At 52.1% G+C, this 17165-nt stretch overlaps 1 protein-coding gene across 2 annotated transcripts in view; it reads left to right on the top strand.

Moving 5' to 3' along the window:
* The window catches only part of RBM45 (RNA binding motif protein 45), a 431040-nt gene that overhangs the window by 131016 nt on the left and 282859 nt on the right, over nucleotides 1-17165 (top strand). For both annotated transcript variants that reach the window (XM_085645219.1, XM_085645220.1), the window contains exon 6: nucleotides 7924-8103. In XM_085645219.1, the coding sequence (XP_085501345.1) occupies nucleotides 7924-8103 (180 nt within the window). The remainder of the gene's footprint in view (nucleotides 1-7923; nucleotides 8104-17165) is intronic.

Below are 17165 nucleotides of genomic sequence, written 5' to 3'. Positions count from 1 at the left end.
AGCCAGAGTGGAAAACCATAGCGGAGGAGACGGGGCGGCTTTGGTACCCAACAGGTGGGTTTCCTGGAGCATCAGCGTGGTCGCGTTTGACCTGTCGAAGGATAGCGCCCCTCTATTTCTCTCTCAATTTTGGGAAATCATTTGTAAAAGACAAAATATCCTGTCTATTCCATGGCACATGTACGTACCCCCCTCTGGGTACTTCTCTCATCGGATACAACCTTTCAGCCTTTTCTGTTTCTCTCATGACCTATTCAGAGGTCGTTCGATTTACCTGTGCTTCTTCCTTTTTCTTTGCCCATTTAACTTTCCATCTTTCAAGATCTCCCCACTTTTGCAACAAAAATAACAATTCCCTGATCTATAACTTTCTTCCAGACACATTCATGTTTTCCAAATCCTTATCAGAAAATTCTGCTCTATATGGTTTCTGCAACACCTTTGATTTCCCTATGTCAATTCCCATTTCCGATGCCAGATTTGTCAGCTTTTCATGGAATGCCTTTGTATTTCGTGTAATGCTTCTACAAATAAACTGTAATTCTTCTTCACTGTATGTGTTTAACCTGTCTAGACCCACATTTCCAGCAACCATTTCTTCCAATTCTACTCTCAATTTAAAAATGTCGTATAATTTTGGCTGTGACTTAGGCTTCTCTATTTCTTGAGACCATCTCTCTATCTTCTGGGGTTACTGTTGTGGCACTTCTAGTTCCTGATGATGTTTCTAATCTAACTTCCTTTGAACAACTGGGCACACTTCTTTTCGGGGTTTCAATCATTGGCTCTCTTATAGGCAAATCCATCAATGATGTTACTGATTCACATTCACTTGCTTGATCATCTATTATTACCTTGTCTTTTCAAGGTTCTGTACTTGGGGTAGGCATTACAGGAACTTTAGGACAGTTTGATTTTTCTCCATACAATAGAACTACCGGACCTATTGTCACTGGTATGGTCAATGCTTCGGGATGTGCATTTATCTGAGCTATTCTCTGAATCAATTTGTCTCTATTTTTATTTATTGCTTCCCTTTCCTTTTCTTGAAGTACCCTATCTTAAGCGTGGTGTCATGTACCATCTGGGGGTCCAAAGGTGTTCCTATCATCGGGGCACTGGGGGTCATTCTGTTGAATCCATCATTGTAAGGTGGAGGACTTCATCAATGTCTTCTAGGTATCCCTCTTCTGTTTCTCCACTACCTAATATCGTTAAGTGCTTGGTTTTCTCTGTACATTTACCTTCTGTCTCCTCTTCTGCTGTTAACACAGGATATAAACCTTCTGCCACCATGGCCTGTCTCCATTGTTTCATTTGACTATCTCTAGTCTCTCGGGGAAATTTAGGGTAATATTTGCTTAAAGTCCTGTTACTTCGTGGTCTGTCACGTTCAAAGGCTTCCATTTCCCATTCTTCTAAAGCTTCATATTGAGTCAATCTAGGCCTGGGTTCTAATTCATTCATACGTGTTCTTAAATTGTACAATATTCTTCCATTAAAGCTTCCGTACTCTGGGAAATGCTAATATTCCGTCATCTTTTGTGTATTCCACCCAATTTTCTAACCATACACAGGTATGATAGCCTCTCTCCACCATCATATAAGATGCAGGTGTATTTGGAGGAGGAATGAGAATCCCCTCTCTACTCTTAATGGGTTTGTCCTTTTTGAAATAATTCTTAACCTTTCGCATAAATGTCATTTTTCTTTTTTCTCCGTACATTGCGTGCTTGTGTGTAAGGTACTGCTCGTAAGCAAACCCTATAAACCTTCTGTCTGGTCGAGTCCCTGTTAATGTTGGATCGTACATGTAATCTCCGCTATCTATTATTTTTCTTGGTATTTCTATTTTGATGACCAATCAAAAGCTTGCTTTAATAAAAAAATTCTCCCATATCAGCGCGGATTCTATTCTGAAGACCAATCAACTTCTACTCTGCTTGCTCAGCCGATGCTTGCGCGGCTTTTTCTGTGATATCATTATCACTCCTTACTACTGACCCCTCCTTTACAATTTTGCTTCAACTACACGCCCGCGGTTTCAACCAATCCCAGCGCGGCTCTCAGTGACATCAGTGCAGCACCCGCAACTGTCCCCTCCTTTATAAGGTAATGTGAAGACTTATTTTCTCACCAATTTCACACAACTTTCATTAATTAAACAAGGTATAAACATTCGCTATTTAGTAGAATTTCTTTCACTGCGAATAAAACCCTTCCGCTTACTCTTCACACTTCGTGCACTCTGTGTTTGGCGTACTGCCGCTTCTTTTAGCACTCGTTTCAGGGATCCTATTTTTGCTCCTACCGCTACGATCTGGCAAGCCAAATCACCAGCGTCACTCCCAGCACCATAGAGAGCTCTCTTGGAGATGAAGTGTCGTGAGCGCATTGTCCAAATTTTGGGTTTACCTAGTCTACGAGAATTAAATACCACTTGGTTTCTGTCATTCAGACCAATCTGGCAAGATTGCATCTTACCTATTCTATGCTGCCTGCTCTGAAGAATGTGTGCTAGACATCTGTCTAAACTCCCATCAGTCATGCCTACGGATATCGATACTCTGCTGGACCAAGTAACGGCCCAGGCTCTGTGTTGTCCCCAGCGGCTACCAATCCTGATGACTGCATTCATTGAGATCTCACAGACGCAAATAGTAACTGCTGAGATACGAGAGGAAACGGGCACGCAGGTAACATCCGATTCGAACATTGCTGATGCGACCAATGCTGAAGGCGATAGTTCACATCTATGTGCAGTTAATCTTCTAAACGAGGTATTCCAACTTTCACCTACAACGGTAGACGACTTTTTGTCTACAGGATTAGAAGATTTCATGTTTTCTCCAGGCCCACACACTAACTTTTGATTCAGGCACACAGTGTTCCTTTGAGACTCTGAATTTGGCCTTCGTTCTTTTCAAACAAGGGACTGACTTTGGAACTTTTTCCTAGGATTACGTTTTTTTCCCCCCAAATTTGTATTTTTTCATTTTTTGGTGCAAGTAATCTGCTTGTAGTAGAACTATTCATAGAGAACAGAATTCTTTGATAATCTTCCAGGGACATTATGCCCCCTTGTCATCAACAAAAATTGATTTATGTAACCTGGTTTCGGCCCTTTTTCTTCTGTATTAACGAGCCATTTCGTCAAATGTATATATTTGATTCATTCTTGTTGGCGTTTTTCAAATACACGCATATGCTTAGAATGAAACATTGCTTTTAATATGTACAGCACCTTATGCATAGCAATGGTTTTGTAATGCATTTTTAGGACATATGTTTTTAGGTATGTTTTGGCGTGTTTTATATAATCATGCGATACTCTCTTTTAGACCTGTTTAGGATTTAGTAATGTCGTTCATACGAAACTGGAGTGGGTGTTGTGTGTAGATTTAGATTCCGTATATAGGTTTCCCGATTTATGCCCTCATATAGGTACAATTCATATTGCCCTTATTTAGGCATAGAAAATCCAGTCCCTTTTAAGGCATTGTCCATGCTAACCAAATAAAGGCATGGTCTCCTACATCCAACAACCCACGTCCCAAGGAGTTCTTGGAAAACCAGACTCTTAAGCCTTTATGAATTCCCCTTGCTTGGGTATTGATTTCTCCAAGAACTCATTTAGTATGCATTAACATCTATTCCTTGGGGGTTCATTCATGACGCTCCAATGCCAGACTTTTACGTCAATACAGGCATTCCTAAAGACCTTCCAGGTATAAATATACCTGCACTTGCCCTGGCAAACCACGGTTCCGGCACAATCCAGCTCGACTGCCTACTCGCGGTTCGCCAGATCAAGTTCACAAGGAAATCGAGTTCCAGCCTGACGCACTGACCAGACGCTGTCATCCTCTTCACAGAGCATCCAGCTTCAGTGTCTCTGACTCCCCTTGCGGGGTATTGGATATCGAACACCGGAAAAGATTCCAACCTCTCATATTCTAAGGTATGGAGCAGACTAGAACTTAGAGAAACTTTTGGCAACTCTTGGCAAAACTAAAACTATAGCTAGCTATACTTTAGAAAACAGCACCTACTTCTTACCTCGTACTACACTTAGGTTAGGTACACTGGGGTAGAACTATTTAGAAGCATCAGATGAGTATTCACCTTTTTAGCCTGTTATTTATGTATGTATTTTAATTAATATGTCATAGCTACAAACCATATTATTATTATTATTATTATTATTATTATTATTATTATTATTATTATTATTAGCACTTATAGAGCGCACAGCTACCTCCAACGGAGGTGTCCCGGCGCTAGCATCCATCCAGTGAGGAGGGTCAGAGAAAGAGGCTAAAGGACTGGGTTATCACTAAGGAAGCCCAAACAACCAGGTTGTCAGGGCCTTCCTAAAAGGCAGTTCCGCACTTATCTGCCGAAGGTCGTTGGGCAATGTATTCCATAGCATGGCTGTTTTCACGGAAAAGGCACGCCCACCAGTCCTTGCCTTCTTAAAGCGTGGAGTGACCAGGAGGTTGCGATTGTTTGATCTGAGTGTTCTGACGTTCTGGTATTTCTGGAGCCTTCGCTTCAGGTAAAGAGGACCTACCCCTCTTAAAGCTTTGAGCTAAAACCAGAACTTTGAACATGACTCTTTTCCTTACAGGGAACCAATGCAGACTGCGCAGATGGGGAGTGATATGATAGCATAAGGGCACATTTCTAATGAGCCTAGCTGCTGCATTTTGAATCCGCTGAAGTCGCCTCATTAGATAATCAGGGAGGCCAATGTAGAGGCTATTAGCGTAGTCAAGCTGGGAAGTAATAATAGCATAGACCACCAACTTCCTACAATTCATAGGAAGGAAGTGAAGAAATCTACGCAATGCCTTTAGTTTCCAGAAGCACTGAGAGGAAATGTGCGGTTTTTGGGCCTTGCCTGTCAGTTGGGAGTCGAACCTAAAACCCAGATTCCTTGCCGAATTAACCGTAATCGGAGGAGGATTAAGTTCTGCTGGCCTCCAAAGCTCGGTTTGAGGCGGAATGGGCTGATTTAAAAAATAGGATCTCAGTTTTGTCCGTATTTAATTTCAGGCAACTATCTGTCATCCAGGAGGAGATATTCAGAAGACACTGCCTGAAATTCGTGATGGCATTATTGCTTTGATCTTTAAAGAAGAAAAGAAGTTGTGTGTCGTCTGCATACGAGACAGCACGCACACCCCATTTTTCAACAATAGACGCTTGGGGAGCAAGGTAGACATTAAAAAGTGACAGGCTCAGTGCTGAGCCCTGTGGGGCCCCTTGTGACATAGCCCTGGAACTGGAGACATGGGGATGTAAAAAAACACCTGCTGCGATCTACCTTCCAAAAATGACTGAAACCAGCGCAACACTGTCCCCGTAACTCCTAATAGATGTAGCCTGTTCAGGAGGATCTTATGGGAGACCGTGTTAAATGCCGCCGAAAGATCTGGCAGCACCAGCATTGCACTGTTTCCTAGGTCCAGGGTTTCACGTATTGACTCTGCAACCTCTAGGAGCGCAGTCTGTGCTGTACCCTGCCCTGAAGCCCGACTGGGAGTCATGAAGATGGTTATTGGATTCAAGTAAGTCCGAGAGCTGCCTCTGGACCTCCTTTTCTAGAATTTTTGCTGGAGCCGGCAGCAGAGAGATGGGTCTAAAAATTTTTAACTCTCCTGGATCAGCATCCTCTTTCTTGAGGATAGGTCGAACAAAGGCTTTCTTCCAGTCAGATGTAAAGATTCCAGTTTCCAGAGAGGTGTTCCAAAGAGCATTCAAGGTGTTATTGACTATAGGGGCTAAAAGTTTAAGAACTCTGGCCGGGCACGGGTCTGAAGGGGAACCAGACTTGACTTTCATTAATTCCTTCAAAGACGCTTCCTTCTCAAACCGGCGAAAGTCTGACCATTTTCCCGAAGTAACATTTATCGCCACATCTAGCTTATCTACAGCCGGAAAAGTCGAGTAAATGGTCATGATTTTATTGTGGAAGAATTCAGCCAATTCCTCACACAATGTGAGAGAAGGTGGGATCGTACTTTTTAGAGACTGAGGTTTCATGAAACTATCCTAAAAATCTCCCTGGGAGAGTTATCCGCCTCCACAATCTGTTTTGCCATATAGTCTCTCATAGTCCAGTCTATTGCAGTATTATTTTATCTTACTGCTAACTCTGTACATATTGTACTTCGCAGCCTGTCTTACGATTGTAGCGGTTCATATCTCTTGCATGAGAAATAAGACTGTTCAATAAACCCTTTTTATTGAAACGCACGTCTCTCTATTTCTGTGCAACTCTGTAGAAACGAAGCATGTGCGATTGACTGAGTGAAACTTATCTATTGTTTCCATGGTTCTGAGATTGTTCCGACTCTAAGGGAAACAAAGTTGTCATGTTTATGCGGTTGTCAAACTAATCCCTTCTTGTGTATTCGAGAAGTTTCTAGTGACCTTTGAGTTAGCTAGCACACACAAGTAATTAAGTTTAATGTACTCGATAGAGACATACTGACCTCAGTCCTATGTCAAATCTATAGTGTATATTATTCCAATGCGCAGAGCCTATCCCGGATATAGGAACTACACTACAGCTCCCCGCCCCTTAATTTTAATACCCACAAGCTTTATTCCCACAAACATTTCATAAATGGATCGATAAGTCTGTAATACAATGTTGCTTCTTCTTCCTCTTGTAGGGTCGAGAGTTGGTTTTCCCATGTCCTTGCTGGGCTTAGGGTTTGGCAGCCAGTCAATAACTTTGCTTGTTTTCAGGACAAGCAAACGTTGCAAATGCGTAGAAGCCACAAGGAAAACCTACGCGGTCACCCTCCAAAGCCCAAATATGAACTATTAATAAAGTCAGAGAAGAGCATGTTAGAATACAAAATTAAATGAATTCACTGTACCACTTACTTCTAATCGAACCCCCTCTACTTAATAAATCTTTTGCATTAATGGCTTAGTAAAACTTGCATAGATTTGTTTCAGCACAGCATGTGCGTTAGTGCATTACTTTTAAAGCAGCCATATTAAAACTATTGAGCAGCTGCAAATATTTGCCCCCCAAGCGACAAAACATCATATTACGTAGATGTGGTAGACGCATGCGCAGAAGAGTTCCCGCGTTTTGGCGGCCATTTTAGGACACTCTGGTTATTCATTAGTGTAGCACATAGGAAAGCTTTCCCTGGATACAAATGTAAAATGTGGTGCACTGTATTTTTTTTTTTTATTTCAGATTTTTATTGATTGTTTCCAAAGCAAAGACTTACTTACAGTACAATACATGGGGGTTCTAACAGAATAGACATAGACATATCAAAATAAACAATAGGAATAGAGCAATAATTACACGACCAATCATTGTCACAAGTACACAGAATGATATGCTGTATCTTACAGAATAGCACATGTAGTATCCCAGTAATAATGTGGTGCACTGTTAATACACAGATTGATTATAATGTTACAGGTTATTTGAGAGGATTGCATGCGAGCAAGTTTCTTTTTTATGAGATGCCTTGCTCCATCGCATGTTAAAGGAATGCATGCCCTTGCAATTTATCTGTGAAACATCTCAAATCTGCCATTTCGTTGTAGTTTAACAGTTTGGCTAGATAGATGCTCAAGTTCTGTTATTCACGTCACCATGAGAGATTTTTTTTTTTTTGTCTTTCAGTACGTTGACTTGAGATTTGGATTACATAGGTTCCTTAACTCTATTACTTTTTGTATCAAATTTGTTTTTTACTTTTATATTTTTAATGTATTTTATCTGTAACGGTACTCATAACAAGCTGCATGGTAGTTGCTTGTAAAATTAATTTCACATGCAAGGTATCATGTGTATAGACAATAATGGTTTAGAATGTTAGACTTCTCTAAGTCCAAGTCAAAACGTGCCTTGTAATTGCTTATTTCTCTTCCTTTATGAAGAAGAGCCAATGGACTTTCCAACTTATGCAAAGGTTGATCAGAGAGTTCGGGATGTTGTCTCAAAGCGCCTCACTGTGGCATCACGTGTCCCACTGATCCAGGAGCAGCTTTTCAGTTTGTTTGACTTAATCCCAGGGCTGGAGTATTGTGAAATACAGCGAGATCCTTATTCCAACTACGGTAGTGTCTGTTTTTTTTTTCACTTTGGAATATCAAATTGTAGAATCTGTGCAATAATTAGTCGGGTTTTATTTGTTGCATGTTAGAACACGTGTTTGTACTTGTGACTATGCTTGCTTTTTTCAAGATTCTTCAGCAGGTGAAACATTATATTTGCTTTAACCCCTTGTGTGCCCATGACGAGCTGGACTTGTCATGGGCCGCGGTTGCGCTGTGCCCATGACGAGTCCAGCTCGTCATGAACCCCGCCCGCTAATGTAACGGCCGGCACAGGGCGGGGAAAGGGCGTGGCACACAAGGGGTTAAAATAATACATACAGCCCCAGTTGCAAAACATTTTAGGAATCATTGGCAAAGTTATTTCTGTTTAGTGTATCCTTCGTGTACCAGGTGTAAAAAAAAAAAAAAAAAAAAAAAAAACCAAAGAAAAAGATGCCTGACCATTAAGCGAAGCCACTTTAAACCTCAGGACATACTTCTAAAATGAAACTATCCCTGTTGGTGCAAACCCTTATCTTGATGATGCCTACTGGGACAATGACAGTAAAGTCTTTTTGACCAAATGACTACAAAGATAATGTAAAGCTTTTCCTTTTTAGGTCTCGCCTGACCCAGCGCATGCTCTGGTCTGGGGAGACATTTAGTAGGTGGGTTTTGAAAGTGCTACCCACATTTTTGTGCTGGCTACAAGCTTGAGTGCACAATGGCGTGCACGCGCACATAGCTGTTCCTCGCATTTCCACCTCCCTTCTCGTCCAGCTATCTGACTTTCCTGCGTCATCCTTCAGCACCATCTCTCCCCCCTCCCCCCCCCCCCCCCTGCTGCTGCGCGTGCGTACCTAACGTGCCTTAGCGCGTCATCGCGATCACTTTCGCTTTCAGAGTGATCGCGATGACTTTCGCTTTTGCGGCCACGCGGCGTTACTTTTACTGCCGCGCGGCCAATAATTTTTATTTAAATCTTTTTACGGGTGGCATTTGTCCCCTCGTTTCAGCACTACCGGTTCGCATGACAGCCAATGCCAACGCTGAACATAAACCGGGAGTCGCATACGACCGGGGCGGACTTGTAGTCTGTAGGGTAACCTAGGATTGGTTTATTGTCAGCAAATTCGGGTTGGCTGAACAGAATTCAGAAGTGCTCATTGGCTGGGGAGTCCGCACGTGCCTGTGCTCAGCTCTAAACGCTGTCCAGTCCAAGCCTACTCTGCTGTTCCTTAATGGCGCTTCCTGGGGAGATCCTGACCGCGTGTAGCTTAGGCACCAGTGTGTATCATCATAAAATAGCGTCTTGTCTTCTAAACACAAAGGTTAGTATACAGGCCATAGGTTTGTGTTTTATGCAGACAGCTTAGTGAGTTACTGCTTTTGCTGTAGAGCCTTGTGTAACCTGCAATTGTAATTTAGCTCATTACCGTCTCCTTAATTATTAATGTTCACTATTGGGCTCTGTATGTCTTATTGGTGCATACACGCAGTGGACACTCATGCACTCAAGAGCAGCGGAGCCTCCCATACCTCAGCCGGCCCATTCGCATCCAGATGGTCCCCCCCGATCTTCCAGTCCAAGAGTCAATCGCCGCCCTGTCCCTTATTTCCCTTAACGCTTCTCTCCAAAAGCTTATTACTTTGGGACATTGCCAGAATATGTGTAAAGTCTAGCCTTTCCCACACCATCTCCAGCGTTCCTCTGATCTTAAAATGTCAAGCCCTTTCAATTTGACTGGTGTATAATACCTCCTGTACATGATTTTAAGTTTACATCCATACGCGGAACCAATGAGTAGGAGAGAAATTCCCTGTTAGGCTTCATTTTCGATTACTTCATCGTGATTTTTCTCCCATTTCTTCCTACGTGTTTCTATAAGAGCATTGATTGATAGTCCCATACAATAACCTATACAACTGTCAGTGCCCCGTCGCTCCTAATTAAGTTAGTAAAATCCAGTGCTGTTGGTGAAAATATTAGTCTCGTAGCAGGGGGCCTTTTCGGAGTATTATATTTCTCCGGTTGAAGGTATTTATCTAGAGCGCTCTGGTTTATCTTTAAAACACACTCCACCACACACACACTCAACCACACACACACTCAACCACACACACACTCAACCACACACACACTCAACCACACACACACTCAACCACACACACACTCAACCACACACACACACAACCGCGCACACACACAACCGCGCACACTCAACCGCGCACACTCAACCGCGCGCTCACAACCGCGCGCTCACAACCGCGCGCTCACAACCGCGCGCTCACAACCGCGCGCTCACAACCGCGCGCGCACAACCGCGCGCGCACAACCGCGCGCGCACAACCGCGCGCGCACAACCGCGCGCGCACAACCGCGCGCGCACAACCGCGCGCGCACACCCAAGCGCACACCCAAGCGCACACCCAAGCGCACACCCAAGCGCGCACCCAAGCGCGCACCCAAGCGCGCACCCAAGCGCGCACCCAAGCGCGCACCCAAGCGCGCACCCAAGCGCGCACCCAAGCGCGCACCCAAGCGCGCACCCAAGCGCGCACCCAAGCGCGCACCCAAGCGCGCACCCAAGCGCGCACCCAAGCGCGCACCCAAGCGCGCACCCAAGCGCGCACCCAAGCGCGCACCCAAGCGCGCACCCAAGCGCGCACCCAAGCGCGCACCCAAGCGCGCACCCAAGCGCGCACCCAAGCGCGCACAATCACGCACACGCACACAATCACGCACACGCACACAATCACGCACACGCACACAATCACGCACACACGCACACAATCACGCACACACGCACCCACGCACACACGCACCCACGCACACAATCACGCACACACGCACACAATCACGCACACACGCACACAATCACGCACACACGCACACAATCACGCACACACACCCACGCACACACCCACGCACACACACCCACGCACACAATCACGCACACACACCCACGCACACAATCACGCACACACACCCACGCACACAATCACGCACACACACCCACAACCACACACACACACAACCACACACACACACAACCACACACACACAATCACACACAATCACAACCACACACACACAATCACACACAATCACAACCACACACACACACAACCACACACACACAATCACACACACAATCACACAATCACAACCACACACACGCACACACCCACACCCACGCGCACTCCCACGCGCACACCCACGCGCACGCCCACGCGCACGCGCACGCCCACGCGCACGCCCACGCGCACGCCCACGCGCACGCCCACGCGCACACCCACCCACACCCACGCGCACGCGCACACCCACCCACACCCACGCGCACGCGCACACCCACGCGCACGCGCACACCCACGCGCACGCGCACGCGCACGCGCACACCCACGCGCACGCGCACGCGCACACCCACGCGCACGCGCACGCGCACACCCACGCGCACGCCCACGCGCACGCGCACACCCACGCGCACGCCCACGCGCACGCGCACACCCACGCGCACGCGCACACGCACACGCCCACGCGCACGCGCACACGCACACGCACACGCCCACGCGCACGCGCACGCGCACACGCACACGCACACCCACGCGCACACGCACACCCACGCCCACACCCACGCGCACACCCACACGCACACCCACGCGCACGCCCACGCGCACGCGCACACCCACGCGCACGCGCACACCCACGCGCACGCGCACACCCACGCGCACGCGCACACCCACGCGCACGCGCACACCCACGCGCACGCGCACACCCACGCGCACGCGCACACCCACGCCCACACCCACGCCCACACCCACACCCACGCCCACACCCACACCCACACCCACACCCACACCCACGCCCACACCCACGCGCACACCCACACGCACACCCACGCGCACGCCCACGCGCACGCGCACACCCACGCGCACGCGCACACCCACGCGCACGCGCACACCCACGCGCACGCGCACACCCACGCGCACGCGCACACCCACGCGCACGCGCACACCCACGCGCACACCCACGCGCACGCCCACACCCACGCCCACGCGCACACGCACACGCACGCGCACACCCACACCCACACGCACGCGCACGCGCACACGCACACGCACGCGCACACGCACACGCACACACACCCACGCACACACACCCACGCACACGCACCCACGCACGCGCACGCCCACACCCACGCGCACACCCACACCCACGCCCACGCGCACGCCCACGCGCACGCCCACGCGCACGCCCACGCGCACGCCCACGCGCACGCCCACGCGCACGCCCACGCGCACGCCCACGCGCACGCCCACGCGCACGCGCACGCCCACGCGCACGCCCACGCGCACGCCCACGCGCACGCCCACGCGCACGCCCACGCGCACGCCCACGCGCACGCCCACGCGCACGCCCACGCGCACGCCCACGCGCACGCCCACGCGCACGCCCACGCGCACGCCCACGCGCACACCCACACCCACGCGCACGCCCACACCCACACCCACACCCACACCCACACCCACACCCACACCCACACCCACACCCACACCCACGCCCACACCCACGCGCACACCCACACCCACGCGCACACCCACACCCACGCGCACACCCACGCGCACGCGCACACGCACGCGCACACCCACACCCACGCGCACACCCACGCGCACGCGCACACGCACGCGCACACCCACACGCACGCGCACACCCACACCCACGCGCACACGCACGCGCCCACGCACACAATCACGCACACACACCCACGCACACAATCACGCACACAATCACGCACACACACCCACGCACACAATCACGCACACACACCCACGCACACAATCACGCACACACACCCACGCACACAATCACGCACACACACCCACGCACACAATCACGCACACACACCCACGCACACACCCACGCACACACACCCACGCACGCACACCCACGCACACACCCACGCACACACCCACGCACACAATCACGCACGCACACCCACGCACACAATCACAACCACAACCACACACACAACCACAACCACACACACAATCACAACCACAACCACACACACAACCACAACCACACACACAACCACAACCACAACCACACACACACAATCACAACCACAACCACAACCACACACACACAATCACAACCACACACACACAATCACAACCACACACACACAATCACAACCACACACACAACCACACACACACACACACAACCACACACACACACACAATCACACAACCACACACACAATCACACACACAATCACACACACAATCACACAATCACAACCACACACACAATCACACAATCACAACCACACACAATCACACAATCACAACCACACACACAATCACACAATCACAACCACACGCACACAATCACAACCACACACACACAATCACAACCACACGCGCACCCACGCGCGCACCCACGCGCACACCCACGCGCACACCCACGCGCACACCCACGCGCACACCCACGCGCACACCCAAGCGCACACCCAAGCGCACACCCAAGCGCACACCCAAGCGCACACCCAAGCGCACACCCAAGCGCACACCCAAGCGCACACCCAAGCGCACACCCAAGCGCACACCCAAGCGCACACCCAAGCGCACACCCAAGCGCACACCCAAGCGCACACCCAAGCGCACACCCAAGCGCACACCCAAGCGCACACCCAAGCGCACACCCAAGCGCACACCCAAGCGCACACCCAAGCGCACACCCAAGCGCACACCCAAGCGCACACCCAAGCGCACACCCAAGCGCACACCCAAGCGCACACCCAAGCGCACACCCAAGCGCACACCCAAGCGCACACCCAAGCGCACACCCAAGCGCACACCCAAGCGCACACCCAAGCGCACACCCAAGCGCACACCCAAGCGCGCACGCGCACGCGCGCACACGCGCGCCCGCGCACGCGCACACGCGCACACAATCACACACGCACACAATCACACACGCACACACACACAATCACGCACACAATCACGCACACACGCACACACGCACACACGCACACAATCACGCACACACGCACACACGCACACAATCACGCACACAATCACGCACACACGCACACACGCACACACGCACACACACAATCACGCACACGCACACAATCACGCACACAATCACGCACACACACCCACGCACACAATCACGCACACACACCCACGCACACAATCACGCACACACACCCACGCACACAATCACGCACACACACCCACGCGCACACACACCCACACCCACACACCCACAACCACACACCCACAACCACACACCCACAACCACACACCCACAACCACACACACACAACCACACACACACAACCACACACACACAACCACACACACACAACCACACACACACACAACCACACACACACAATCACAACCACACACACACAATCACACACAATCACAACCACACACACAATCACACACACAATCACAACCACACCCACGCGCACACCCACGCGCACACCCACGCGCACACCCACGCGCACACCCACGCGCACACCCACGCGCACACCCACGCGCACACCCACGCGCACACCCACGCGCACACCCACGCGCACACCCACGCGCACACCCACGCGCACACCCACGCGCACACCCACGCGCACACCCACGCGCACACCCACGCGCACACCCACGCGCACACCCACGCGCACACCCAAGCGCGCACCCAAGCGCACACGCGCACACCCAAGCGCACGCGCACACGCGCACGCACACGCGCGCGCACACGCGCACACACAATCACGCACACACACAATCACGCACACACGCACACACGCACACACGCCCACAATCACGCACACACAATCACGCACACCCACGCGCACACCCACGCGCACGCCCACGCGCACGCCCACGCGCACGCGCACGCCCACGCGCACGCCCACGCGCACGCCCACGCGCACGCCCACGCGCACGCCCACGCGCACGCGCACACCCACGCGCACGCGCACACCCACGCGCACGCGCACACGCACACGCACACCCACGCCCACGCGCACACGCACGCGCACACCCACGCGCACACCCACGCGCACACGCACACGCACGCGCACGCCCACGCCCACGCCCACGCCCACGCCCACGCGCACGCGCACGCCCACGCCCACGCCCACGCCCACACCCACGCGCACGCCCACACCCACGCGCACGCGCACGCCCACGCGCACGCGCACGCGCACGCGCACGCGCACGCCCACGCGCACGCCCACGCGCACGCCCACGCGCACACCCACGCGCACACCCACGCGCACACCCACGCGCACACCCACGCGCACACCCACGCGCACACCCACGCGCACACCCACGCGCACACCCACGCGCACGCCCACGCGCACGCCCACGCGCACGCCCACGCGCACGCCCACGCGCACGCCCACGCCCACGCGCACGCCCACGCGCACGCCCACGCGCACACCCACGCGCACGCCCACGCGCACGCCCACGCGCACGCGCACACCCACGCGCACGCGCACACCCACGCGCACGCGCACACGCACACGCACACGCACACCCACGCCCACGCGCACACGCACGCGCACACCCACGCGCACACGCACACGCACGCGCACGCCCACGCCCACGCCCACGCCCACGCCCACGCCCACGCCCACGCCCACACCCACGCCCACACCCACGCGCACGCCCACGCCCACGCGCACGCCCACGCGCACGCGCACGCGCACGCCCACGCGCACGCCCACGCGCACGCCCACGCGCACGCCCACGCGCACGCCCACGCGCACACCCACGCGCACACCCACGCGCACACCCACGCGCACACCCACGCGCACACCCACGCGCACACCCACGCGCACACCCACGCGCACACCCACGCGCACACCCACGCGCACACCCACGCGCACACCCACACCCACGCGCACGCGCGCACGCACACAATCACGCACACACACCCACGCACACACCCACGCACACACCCACGCACACACCCACGCACACACCCACGCACACACACCCACGCACACACACCCACGCACACACACCCACCCACACACACCCACGCACACACCCACGCACACACACCCACGCACACACCCACGCACACAATCACGCACACACCCACGCACACAATCACGCACACAATCACGCACACAATCACGCACACAATCACGCACACAATCACGCACACACCCACGCACACAATCACAACCACACACACACACACAATCACAACCACAACCACACACACACAATCACAACCACAACCACACACACACAACCACAACCACAACCACACACACAACCACACACACAACCACAACCACACACACACAATCACAATCACAACCACAACCACACACACACAATCACAACCACACACACAACCACAACCACAACCACACACACACAATCACAACCACACACACACAATCACAACCACACACACAACCACACACACACACTCACAAACACACACACAATCACACACACAATCACACACACACACTCACAAACACACACACAATCACACACACAATCACACACACAACCACACACACAATCACACACACAATCACACACACAATCACACAATCACAACCACACACACAATCACACAATCACAACCACACACACAATCACACAATCACAACCACACACAATCACACAATCACAACCACACACACAATCACACAATCACAACCACACGCACACAATCACAACCACACACACGCACACAATCACAACCACACGCGCGCACCCACGCGCGCACCCACGCGCGCACCCACGCGCGCACGCACCCACGCGCGCACCCACGCGCGCACGCGCGCACCCACGCGCGCACCCACGCGCGCACCCACGCGCGCACGCACCCACGCACGCGCACACCCACGCACGCACGCGCACACCCACGCACGCACGCACCCACGCACGCGCACACCCACGCACGCACGCACACCGCGCACGCGCACACACACACCCACGCACGCGCACACACACACACACCCACGCACGCGCACACACACACACACACACAATCACAATCACAATCACACACCCACGCACACAATCACGCACAC

This window comes from Triturus cristatus, chromosome 3_1 (genome assembly GCF_964204655.1).
Source record: "Triturus cristatus chromosome 3_1, aTriCri1.1, whole genome shotgun sequence".
In the NCBI taxonomy this organism is placed as follows: domain Eukaryota; kingdom Metazoa; phylum Chordata; class Amphibia; order Caudata; family Salamandridae; genus Triturus; species Triturus cristatus.
Note: the sequence above shows the minus strand (reverse complement) of the source record. Positions and strands in the feature narration are given on the sequence as shown.